Below are 12,799 nucleotides of genomic sequence, written 5' to 3'. Positions count from 1 at the left end.
TAAGAGATGCAAGTTGGAGCTTCAAAGCATTTTTTTCCTTATTGCTACAGGTGAAAACCAGAGCCTTGGGCATCCTGACAAGCTGTTGACCACAAAAGCACCTGCAGTCTTATGACTAAGAAGAGACCAAGGAGTCACTCAAACATCTCTTCTGCTAATATCCTTTTTTTTTTTTTTTTTTTTTTTTTTAAGGAGTCACAGTACAGCCATTTTCAAGGAAAGGAAAGAAGGTTCTCTCTGCAGGACACAGGGCCTGTGTATGCTGAGGGGTACTGTGTATTGGCAGCCATTTGGAGGTATGCTTTTGAGAGTTTCACCCTTACACACTGGAGGGCTAGTGCTTAGTGGGCCTGGGCTGCCCTAGCCCTGTGATGTCACAGGAGTGATCCAGGCATAAAGGCTACAAGGTAGAGCCAGAGGAGATAGAGAAGGAGTCCAATCAATCTAGAAACCTTAGAATAATGGGCACGGAGAAGCTGTTGTTCACACTTGGATCACGAGGGACATTTTCTTGAACAAATCGGGGATCTATAAAAGGTACGTGTCACGTGCCATGTTGTACTGCACAGCTGGGTATAATAGCTGCTTTCATCCATTTCCTGAAGAACCTGTGCACCTCATTGCTCTGACCAAAGTCCAACAGCAGGCTACTCTGCCTCACCTCTCTGCTTTCGATGATCAAATTCATGAAGACTGTCAGGAGCCTTGAAGATGAGACCAAAAGGCTGGTTCTTATGTCTTGATATTTCGATCTTCTTTGTTTTCATCATCTCAGTTAGAGGGATGGAGTCTTTTCTCATCTTCCCCTTATGAGACCTCAGTTCCTTCTTACTGTTCATGGCCTTCCCTGTATTCAGCACTTACTGACCATGTTTGATAGCCCTTACTACTTGCCCATGTTATAGAAGGAATATGACTTACTTTATGATTCCCATAGCATATGATACCTCTCTGTCTGTCTCTCTGTCTATCTGATGTCTCTTTCTCTCATGTGTGTGTAGTATGTGTGTGTTCATGAGCACACTTGCATATATGTAAGTGGTGAACCCCAGAGGCCAACTGGGGTGTTGTTTTGTGGTTGTCATCTTACTTTTGAAGACAGGATCTCTCACTGACCGAGAGCTTACTAGTTATATTAGTTGTATTACTGACCATCTGGGCTGTTTTCTCCAGTGTAGGGATTCCATGCATGTGCCACTGTGCCTTGCTTCTTCAGTTTTCTTAAACAGGAGTGCTGGGGAGTAAAAGCGGGTCCTCGTGTCTATGCAGTAAGCATTTTAGAGACTGAGCTACATACCCTATAGTCCCAATGGATGCTTCCGCATGTATATTAGGGGACTCATAACCACCTGTGACACCAGCTCCAGCAGGATCTGACACCCTGGTGTCTGGAGGCATCTCCACTCACATTCATGTATCCTCACACAGATCTATATGCACCATACATCCCTTACAGACACATATTCATACACATACACTTAACTTAAAATACTCTGATCCCTCTGACCTCTGGGACATCTGCTCAAATAAACACATATCCCCACATTCATATACACACATATTTCCATACAGACACACATGTATACAAAAACATATCCCCACAAAGACATAAAAACGCATACATAACCCCACACAGAAATCACCCATACACATATAAATATCCTTATATAGACATATACACCCATATATATCCCCACACAGACAAACATGCATACACGTATCCCTGCATAGACATACATGTATACACATACATATATCTCCACACAGACATACATTCATGCACACATACACATACCATACAAACACACATGTACCCACATACAAATACACATCGCCCCATACAGACATATACACACACATGTACACATCACCACACAGACATGTACACACATATCTCCACACAAAGACACATGCATACAAATACATAAATATATTCGCACACAGGCATATAGGCACACACATATACTTATCAGCACAGTAACATACATGCATGGCAGGAATCATGCAGGAAAGGCTATGGCAAGCAAGTGCATTTCCTAGAGATGGCCCATCATTCTGCCTGGCTGTGATGGGTGTACTCTGGAGAGACATGGACCCCAGAGACTTTTCCCAGGAATGTTTCTTACTGCTAATCAGCCAGCTACTGCTGTATCCCTCTTATATCTGGCATAACCTACTGTTTCCTGAGTTTTAACCCACTCTGTTGAGCAATTTCTTACAGATCAATATGAAGATGTACTTTCATGTATCAATGCTATTTAGATAAACTAATGACTTTATAGAATTTCTGATTTGATTCATATAATTTTAGAAAGTGAGAATAATAGATGAAAAGTTCAAGGAGATGGTTTTAGTTGCTTTGCCAGGAAGATATAATAACTTTAGAATCAAGAACAAAATGTGATGTGACCCCTTCTCTCAGATTAGTAAGGCTGCATGAGAAGAAATGCAGTGATATTTCAGGCACTACAAGCATATACATTGTACTAGAAAGAAAAACAGGCTTGGGACATGTTTACAACCAAGGAAAAACATTCTAGGTTAGGTCCAAGGATGAGTTGACAGGTGTTCACTATGATAAAGAAAGACCATGTGAAACTGTTGCTGTGAACTTATAATGAGCTTATAGAATGAAACACTGCTTTGAACTTATTATTGACACCCTTCTGTAACTCCCCTTCTGTGTAACACTTTATCTATGAGGTAATTTTACAAAGAACCTTTGTCTGAGAAGTTATAAAAATGCTGACAGAAAAAATAAAGGGTGGCTGTTGGGGCTCTGCTCCATCCACCAAATGTGTATATATGTATATGTATATATGTCTGTCTGTACAATATGATATGTGTATATATGTCTATGCATACATGCATATGTAGGTATATGTGTATGTATATAAGGATGTGTGTGCACTTGTGAAATTGATGAAGCAGGTGGTCAGACCTGACCCGACCCAGTGTGTGTGTGTGTGTGTGTGTGTGTGTGTGTGTGCCTTTCTATCTTTTTCTTTCAGGCCTCTAAAGAGAAAAAAGAGTTCAGAGTTTCTTGCCCAGTTTCTAGGAGCTTGCCCCAGATAATTTTTTATGACTTTCCTTCAGTCATGCTGTAAATCGCTTGCTGCTGTTAGTGGAGCTTCTCCACCCCATCAGCCGCCAGAAGCAACGCAGTCGCAAATACCACCTCAGTTCAGCCTGGGCGTCCACACCTCAGTTCAGCCTGGGCGTCCACACCTCAGTTTAGCCTGGGCGTCCAGTTGGCTCTTGACACACACACACACACACACACACACACACACACACACACACACACATGCAAGCACGCACACATGCATACACACACACACACACACCCTTACATAGACATACGTGAATATTTATAACTTTAAATACTAAATCCTCAGACTCTAAATAAAACATGTACTTTAGTGATGACAGAAACCTGTGTAGTTAGATTCATCCCCTCCTATTAGAGGAAAAACATAAAATTCTCCACAACTTCAGAATGGGCCCTGACTCCTCCATCTGACTCAGAATTCAGCTTGGATGCCACTTCTGCTGACTACTTAGAACCAGAGTCCAGCACCAGGTCTGGGAGTAGCCCACACATCTGAGGAAAGGGCACACTTAGGTAGACTTAGCCTGTGTGTATACTGGACTCTGTAGTGACATGCTCCAGATATATTGGATTGGAATTGGCCTGTTGATCCAGAATTAGTGCAATTTAATTTCCGGACAGACTGCCAGGGTGAAACAGCGGGACACCGGCCTCCACGGCCTCTCCTAGCTTGGAGGGTAGTGAGGCTACACGGTGTTGGGCAGAAGGAGGCAGGCAGACCCAGCACTGGCTACACCTGCTCCTCCATGTTTTAGCACAATCTGGCTGTGCACATGACTCTCTACTGCAAATAGAACTATTCTTTGTTTCTGCCTCTAGGGGTGGTATTGTGTCTGCAGATGAAGGAGCAAGGCGTTTAGACTCAAACCTGCCATATTATAAACATCACTTCAGTGTTTGGTGACTTTTCTAATGGTGACACGAGACAGTATTTGTTCATGGTGACAGTGAGAGGATTTGTTCTAGGACAGGCAGGTTATTCAAAGCCCTTTCTTTCCAAAATGTTTTTTTTATTATTGTTACTTATGGTACTGGGGACTTCCCCAGCCTCTCATGCAGGCTGGACAAAGGTTCTACTACTGAGCTGTAATGAAATCTTTTTCTGTGCTTTAATTTTGGAGTCAAGATCTTGTTAAGTTCCCTAGGCTGGACTGGTAACTCAAGCGGGCCTTGAACTTGCAACCTTCCTACAATCACTTTCTGAGCAGCTATAACTGCTGGCCTAAAGCAACTGCATTATAATGTCACCGTTGTGGTACAAGGTAATTTCACCACAACATCTCCTTGTTTAGAGAGAGTAACTCTGATGTATAGACAGATCCACAGGCCAGCAAAGTGCTCACAAAAGCCTTTATGTCATATACTGAAGGCAAAGCCAATCTCTGAGGTGGCGAGACACTGGCTGGAGGAGGAGTCTGTCTAATGAGGTGGGTGGGGAGACTTAAAACCACAAGACCTATTGGCTTTGGGGCCTGGCTCAGTCACTTACTGCCATACTATCTGAGGCATTCATGTATAACCTTGGGCTTGACTTGTCTATCTGTGAAATGGGGATAGCAACTCCAGAAACTTCAGAGCAGTGGAAGTCTAGATGAGAAATGGCTGAGCAGGGGTTTCACTCTAAAATCCAGTCAGTGCAACAGATCCAAAAAGACCTGCCTTGTCCTATCGCTACGTTCTCATTCTCCAGCTCCTGAACTCAAGCTTTTACTTCTAGGCAAGCATTTTGATTTGGCAAATAAAAACTTAAATCTGAGGTCTGGGACCCTTCCTTCTAGTGATTCTGCTGATGGGGCATGTGGACAAGTCTGGATGGCTGAGTATGAACCCTGGAAGTCTGAAGGCACAAGGGGGAGAAGGGTAAGCCAGCACTCCCGAGGAGAGGCTCCAGCCCTGGCCTCACCCTGAGGTTGGAGGCATGGGAAGCTGCTTTAGGTCCCAGTAAATGACCCATACTCCAGTAGCCTCTGTAACCCTACTCGCGTGACTGTGGTTCCAGCCACTCTGAGCTGCAACTGCACATCACAAAATTGGGAGACTAATGTCAGAAGGGTCCAGAGGACTCTGAACTTTTGCAGAAAATGAAGGGTGTATATATATATATATATATATATATATATATATATATATATGGTGAGCTTGGTCAGAAATCTTACCAGAAATTTCCTCTTCTGCTTCCAGTGGCTGCCCTGGGCATTGGTGGCTACGTGGGCCTCGGTGACTGTCTTGATGAGCTCCCATTCCTCATCCGTTGGCTCTGGCTTGTGCCCAATTGACTTCTGCAGCTCTTCCCGCCGCCTCTTCTCGCGGTTCTCCTCTATCAGCTTCCGCTTGGCCAGCCTCTTGCTGTTGTCCAGCACCACTGTGAGGGAGAAAGGTGAGAGGGACCCATGGCTAATCCAGAGCTTAGAGTAGATTGTAGGTTCTGAGCCTGGAGTCACATGGGGTCCATTCTCCCTGCCACGGCAAACAGGCCACTGTGAGCCCAGTGTCTAGACCAAGTCTCCAAACCAGAGCTCTGGAGGGACACATGCACCAGGAACTCAGCTCTACAGAAAGTGGTGGCTAAAGTCACACAAAAGCAGAGAGACTCAGCACCACACTAGCTGGAACCTGAGCTGGGCAGCCATCTGCATTTACCCTTAGGTCTTCTGTGCTTCCTGTTAAGGAAGTCTCTGGTGTAGTGACTTCTGGATTCTGCTCCCTAAGGGCGGACTGTGATGTGGCTTTGGCTCTCTTGAGCCTCACGGGTACCTGGTCTATCCTCCATGGACTAGAAAGACTTGGGTTTGAGTCCTGACAGCAGCACCTTCCAACTGTGTGACCGCTGAGCAAGTCTGTTAGGTTCTCTGAGCTTTCATGTTTCCCTTTACCGAGATGGGAACAATAATGCCCATGTACAAGGTACAAGGTTTTCACTATGGCAATGTGAATATGGTAATTATCCAGTAAATATAGTATTTACCATTTGTGCAAAAAGGAACAGAAGCCTTTTAGACGATCTCAGTAGACTTGTAGTAAGATTGAAAGACTCAGGCTTTATTTAATTTTACTTAAAATCATTACTACTACTACTGCTGCTGCTACTACTATTATTATTTGTGTGTGTGTGTGTGTGTGTGTGTGTGTGTGTGTGTGTGTGTGTAGGTGCACATATAGCATGGTACATTTGTGAAGGACAGAGGCTAACTGTGAAGTTGGTATGCTCCTTTGACCATGTAGGTTCTGATCATCACAGCAAACTTGTATGGTAAGTCCCTTTACCTGACATGCCATTTTTCCCGCATGCGTGTACATTTGTGTGTCTGTGTATGTGTGTATGTCAGGGGGTTGTTAAGCTCTGTATACATACAGAAGTCAGAGAAGGAGTTTTCCTCAACACCCCCTCACATTTTTGAGACAGGGTCTTTCACTGAGCCTGAGGCTTGCTGCTTAGGCTAAGGTCCTGCCTAGCGAGTCCACAGAACGTGCTTGTCTCTAACCCAGCGCTGAGGTTCCAGCTGCAGGTGGTCATGGCAGCTTTTATGTTCGGGCTGGAGGTTAGAACCCAGGTCTTCTTGCTTTCACAGCAAGCACTCTGACCCTGAGCCTGGCTCAGGCTTCAGATGACTGCAGACAGGATCTAGTCCATTCTTCTCGTTTTACAGAAGAGGGGCCAGAGACTGTGACTTGCCTAAGGTCAGGTCAATTTCATGGTAGAGACAGGGGAAGACCCAGGACTCCTGCCTTCAATTCCTACAAAGTCCTTGTGCCGTGTAAAGGGCACACAGGACAAGAAGAGAAGCAAGGTGCCCAGTTAGTTTACAAGCCCCCCCAAGAGTGTCTCCTTAGGATTGAGTCACTAATGTTATGAGTGTCTTCAGATGTGGGAAATGAGGAGGAGCCTTGCAGCATAATTTTGGTGACCTCCTAAAGGCTCACAAAACTGAGGCCCCGTTGCCTCAAGGCTTACCGCATGCCGTACTATTTGCTGTATAGACTGAGTCCTAAACCTGGGGTTGTAAGGCAGTGGGGGTTTCTCAGGCAGGAATCTGAAGTTTAACTCCGGAGGTCACATACCTAGTCAGTGGTAGGGCTGGCACTGGCATGGGGGCTTGCCTTTTTGTTTTTCCTTCTTGTTATTTACTTATTTGTACAAGTGTGTGTGTGTGTGTGTGTGTGTGTGTGTGTGTACATCCTCAGCCCAGTGAGAGGACACCCGTGGGAGTCAGTTTTTCCCTTCCTCCATGTGGGTCTCAGGGACTGAGTTTATAGGTTGTCAGGCTTGGGGCTGGGTCGCAGATGCTGTCCCTGAGCAGAGGTTTTTCTGTTGAGTAACGTGGAACTTTTGAAATGACTCACCAGCAGATAAAAGAGCTCAACATTTGTATCCACAGTTTAGATGGACTCTGAGCATCTTGATCCCCAGAGAGTCTCACATCTTAAACTTAATAAAGTGATAAAGTGGCTGTTGAAACAACAGTGGTTTGGGACAGTGACATGTAAGTATTTGGTCTTGAGGAAATCACACTCACTTCCTGGTCAGAAAAGGGGCCAGTTTTTTAGAGGCACATATGCCCCGCCCGGGTTTCTTCTATGAGGAAATCATAGATTTTCTTTTCTACTTTCTCAGAGAGAGCACTACGGTCCCAATGCAAACTAGGATTATTTCTTCCTACATCTGGAAAATTCTCATTGCTTTTTCTTTCTTTCCTGTGTTTTTCTTTTTCCTTTTAAGCTCATGATTGAAATCTCTGATGCACAATCATGACGGTTGTGAAAATCAGCCTTACTGATTCCTGGCAGACGGGGGGGGGGGCTCTCTATGCTGAATATGCACTGTTTTCTTTTATGACTAATTGAGTAGTGTAAGCCCCTGGCCCAGGGTTGGGAGGAGAGACCCCAGGGGTAAGCTCATTGTTATATGCTATGGCCCTTAGAAAACTGGGTAATTTCGTTTCAGTTAAAAAAACAACTATTTTGGCTAAAAATACAAGCTATCAAGAGAGGTATGACTCATGTGGGAGCATTCAACTTCAGATTCTTCAAAAATGCTTGAACATGACGTTTTCTGCAGTACTCCATCTCCAAAGATGTCTACCAAATTGTTTTATTTCTGCTTTTGGAAACACAAGGACTGGCATATAAGCCTCTCAGCATATGGGGGTCTGTGTGTGAGAAGTGAGCATGCTACATGCGCCAAACCCACAAGGGAATAATCTAACTACCCCTTCTCACATCATCTGGATGCTCTGGAAGTTGGGAATTGATAAGCCAGGAGGAAGAAAGCCGATGATTCCCACCTCCCCTGTGGCAAGGCTGACGTGGGGAGAGACAGGAAGGTGTGGGAACCAGACTCTAGCCACAAAGGTTCCCGCTTTCTTTGTTGATCTTGAACTAAAACCTTCCCCCAGTCCACACTTCACAATAGCAGAGGAATGAAGAACATCTACTCACAGTCCGTTGCCATGCCAACATAGATGCATTTCTTAAAGCGACACTCCTGGCACTGGTTACGGGTGACCTTGTCTATGATGCACTTCCCTTCGTATTTACAGGAATAAGATGGATGAAGACTTTTCTGAATGGTTCTTCTAAAGAAACCCTAAAGGAGAAAGACCCAAGATAATAGGTTCATCTTCTCTGAAACTAAATGACTCAGAGTTTTGTGCCTGCCTAAGAATAGGAACAGCCGTTCTGGCCTGGGCTGGGGCCTCACACTTTACACCCTCAATGGAGGATGGAGGAGCAGAGGGAGGTCCCACAGAACTACAGTGTCTTCACCATCATGTATTTCACACAAAGGAATGAACCAGTGGGTAATCTGGTGTTCGCACTTATTTTTCTGTACATTAAACAGCATAATTGTTATTCACGTGGGGTCGTAGTTTTGCTGCTAGTGAATGAAGACCCTTATTACTTTATTCTGAGTTGAAAGAGCAGAATACTCGATTGGCAGTTTATTTAAAGGATAAGATATGCCTGCAAAAATATTTCTTTAAGAAATCCATTACTATGGACAACAAATGGACACATACTGAGAACATTTCAAATTGTTTGGTGATTAAATATAGGCCTTTATTTCATTTAAATCTTGTTTGACTCTTAAGATGGCCTATATTTGACTCTTAAGACGACCTATACCCAAAGGATGCTCAACTATGTTTATTACAGTTTTATTTACAATAGTCAGAAACTGGAAATAATCCAGATATTCCTCAAGCCTGGAATGAATCAAGGAAATGTGGTGATTTACACAATGGACTATTACTCAGTGACTAAAAATTATGACACCATGAAATTTGAAGGTGAATGGAATGAACTAGAAAAAAAAAATCCTGACTGAGGTAACCCTGATCTAGGAAAACCTATGGTATGCATTCACTTATAAGTGTATATTAGCTGGTACATAAAAGATAATAGTGTTACAATTCACAGACACAGAGAGGATAAGTGAAACAGCTTTTGGGGGGTGCATGGATCTCCTTGGGAAGGGGGAAATAGAAGAGATGGTGAAGTGGAGGTGAATAGGGAGAGGTGAGGGAGGGGTTAGGTGGGTGTGGGGGATGGAGGGAAAGAATGCAAGGAGAGACAGCTGGAATTATTTAGTGTTTGGAGGGAGACATGGAAACCCAGTGCTGTGGAAACTTCCTGGAATCTATGAGGGTGACCCTAACAGGTACTCCTAGCAACGGAGGATACAGAATCTGAACTGGTCACCTTTTGTAGCTAGGCAAAACTTCCAGTGGCAAGGCTGGGTTGTGTTTGTTGACCTGTTGACTGAGAGTGTCTTGTGGAGATCCCTAAACAACCCAGGCTGATACGAGGAGAGGGGATGGATCAAGATGGAGACGGCGGAGGAGGATGGTTCAGATCTAGGTGAACGAGATCAATTTTATCTTGTCTAGGTGGGCGGTTTATATCTTTATTAATGGGCAGTGAATTTATTTTGTGGATGTATTGTGGATTGAGAATTTAACACATAAGTCTAACTGTTAAATTACAAGTTTCTGGAATTTTGTTTTTACTGGGCTACAGGGGACAGTGTGTGAAAGCAAAGAGATCCGGAGAGCACAGCTCCCGCGGAGGGGCTCCTGGACGGTGCCGAGTGAGATCCTGGATGGTGCCGAGTGAGAACGCATGGGAACCGGCAGCCATTGATCCATTTTCATTTTTATCACACCACCACACAGCTCACTGCACACAGAGGTGGAACTGGTGTCTGTGTGAAGCCTATATCCCTATCTTCTAGTCACTGGTGTGAGAGGGCTACAGAAAAAGAAGCCTGGAAACCAACCCTTGGCTAAAATCTGTCCCGCCTGGAAGAGGGGCTGGGCCAATGGTGGCACAGAACTTGTGGGAGTGGCCAACCATTGTTTAACTTGAGGCCCACTCCATGAGAGGAAGTCCGTGACATATTTTGCCTGGATGGTCAGGAACCAGAGAATGGATAGCCCAGAGGCCTAGTGTAGAGCTAAACATGCACAAAACAACGAAATAAAATGATTTTAAAATGACATTCTGCTATAATTATAGATCAGTGCTTTATTCACTCATCATCAGAGAGGCTGATGGGAACGGAACTAGAGGCCCGCAGAAGACACTGTTAGGGCAGAGAATCTAAATTGAGGTCTCCATTAGGTCATTCTCAGGGAATCAGGGAACGCCCTGAAAGAGGGGAGGAAATACTGTAGGAGTCAGAGGTGGTATCAGGAGAACATGGCTCACGGAATCGACTAAGTAGGGCTCACAGAGACTGAAGCAGCAAGCGTGGGCCCCTACCTGGGTCTGCACCAGGTCCTCTCTGCCTATGTTGTGGCCTTAGCTCGGTGATTTTGTGGCACTCCTAACTGTGGGGGCCGGTGTATCTGACTCTTTCACTTGCTCTTGGACTTTTCTCCAACTGGTTTGTCTTGACCAGCCTCGCTGCCAGGGCTTTTGTTTTTCTCTTATTATCTCTTGTTTTGTCCCGTTAAGCTGTCCTCTTGTGGAGGCCTGATTTTCTGAAGAGGAAGAAGCTATGGGGGAGCTGGGCGGAGCAGATGGAGGAGAAACTGTGGTTGGGATGTACTGTATTCAAAGAATCTATTTAAAAAAAAACAAAGACGAAAAAGAATGAGGAGGAAGAGAAAAAGGAAGAAGAGGAGAATGAAGAGGAGGAAGAGGAAGAAGAGGAGGAGGAGGAGAAGAAGTAGAAGAAAGAAGATGAAAAATTAAGAGAAAAGACGGCCATCACCAGCTCTCTCAACTTTTTAAACAACAGGACATGAAGAACAAAAAACTTGAGTCACCGTTTTTGAGTACTGTTCTAAAACCTTCTGTTATTCCTGTATCTGTAGGCATGTGAATTCAATAGGCTTTCTTTTATTCAAAGAACTCTTTGATTCTAGGTTTGGCTAATTTATATAACTTTCTCAAGACTTATTTATTTATTGCCATATAAAGTAGAAGTTTATATATTTTCAAGGTTAGTTTATATATTTTCATTACTCCCTAGTCTCGGCTTCTCAGGTGCTAAGATTTGGGAATTTACTGGGCCTTAAATGTATTAGGCTAGAACCTTTCTGGGTGCAATTCCCAAGTCCTGGCCACTGTACTCTGAATGGCAGGAATTAACACTGGCAGACAGTGCGCAGAGGAAGGCTGCATCTCTTTGCCCCACAGCCTCACTAAGAAGTGCTAACGGTGCCACTGTTGTAGGGATGATAAAGCTGGGCTCAGACAGGTTCCATCAGTTGCCCCAGAGCATGTGGTGGCTTGGCTCACCACCCAGGAGTGGTGCTCCATGTTACTGTTTTCTCCACGTTATTGCTATACGACCAGGGATTGCTTGGAACTTTCTATATAGCCCTGGATGTCTTTGAACTCGCAACCTTTCTGGTTTAGTCCCCCAAATGCTGTGATCCCCGATTCCAAATGTGTGAACATATGCACTCCAGATCTCACTTCCTTAATTGCCCACTTGACATGAAATGGTTTTGCTGCATTATTTACATGAGCAGATACTATAAAAATTTCTTTTTCCTCATCTTCACAACTATCTAATCTAACAAATTATCTAATCTAACGATCGAATCTAACAAACCCATCTGAAAAGAGTTCTTTACTCAAAGGGGGCCGTGGCTCTCACTTCTAAAGATAAATACCAGTTGCCCCAGATTTTGCCCATTTTCATTCTTTCACTTAAGGTTTTGGCTTTGGCTGTGGGCACATACATAGCCCCCACTCAGACAAAGCTTTTCCTTGCAATTGGAGGGTCCAGAGTAGAACCTTATATTGAGCAAAGCAGGAATAACCAAGACTTATATCTATGATTTTTAAAAGATATATATATATATATATATATATATATATATATATATATATATATATATATATAATTTTTTTTCAAAATCACATTCTAACAAGAAATCTCTATGAATTGGGGATGTGTATTCTTAAACGTGTGCATGTCTCTCAGTGATGTGGATCTGCGGTTACAGGCTCAGGAACCACACTCAAGCAGTGGATGAGAGCCATCAGCCAAGTTCCCCCAAGTGCAGAGCTGGTGAATCTGCCCAGAGGGCCATGTCACATGAAAGGCAAGTTTTCTTGTGGTTTCTCTTCCCTAACTATGACTCTGTCCCAGGGAGCATAGGGGACAACCAACCAACCAACAACAACAAAACCACACCACACACACACATACACACACATACACACCACACA

The 12,799-nt window shown here is 44.1% G+C and overlaps 1 protein-coding gene across 2 annotated transcripts in view; it reads right to left on the bottom strand.

Moving 5' to 3' along the window:
• THRB (thyroid hormone receptor beta) overlaps window positions 1–12,799 on the bottom strand; it is a 319,875-nt gene that overhangs the window by 18,073 nt on the left and 289,003 nt on the right. For both annotated transcript variants that reach the window (XM_080926715.1, XM_080926716.1), the window contains exons 6-7: window positions 8,549–8,696; window positions 5,269–5,474 (exon numbers count right to left, since the gene is read on the bottom strand). In XM_080926715.1, coding sequence (XP_080782841.1) covers window positions 5,269–5,474; window positions 8,549–8,696 — 354 coding nt within the window. The remainder of the gene's footprint in view (window positions 1–5,268; window positions 5,475–8,548; window positions 8,697–12,799) is intronic.

The sequence above is a fragment of the Micromys minutus genome (genome assembly GCF_963924665.1).
Source record: "Micromys minutus genome assembly, chromosome: 12".
NCBI classification, from domain to species: Eukaryota; Metazoa; Chordata; class Mammalia; order Rodentia; family Muridae; genus Micromys; species Micromys minutus.
Note: the sequence above shows the minus strand (reverse complement) of the source record. Positions and strands in the feature narration are given on the sequence as shown.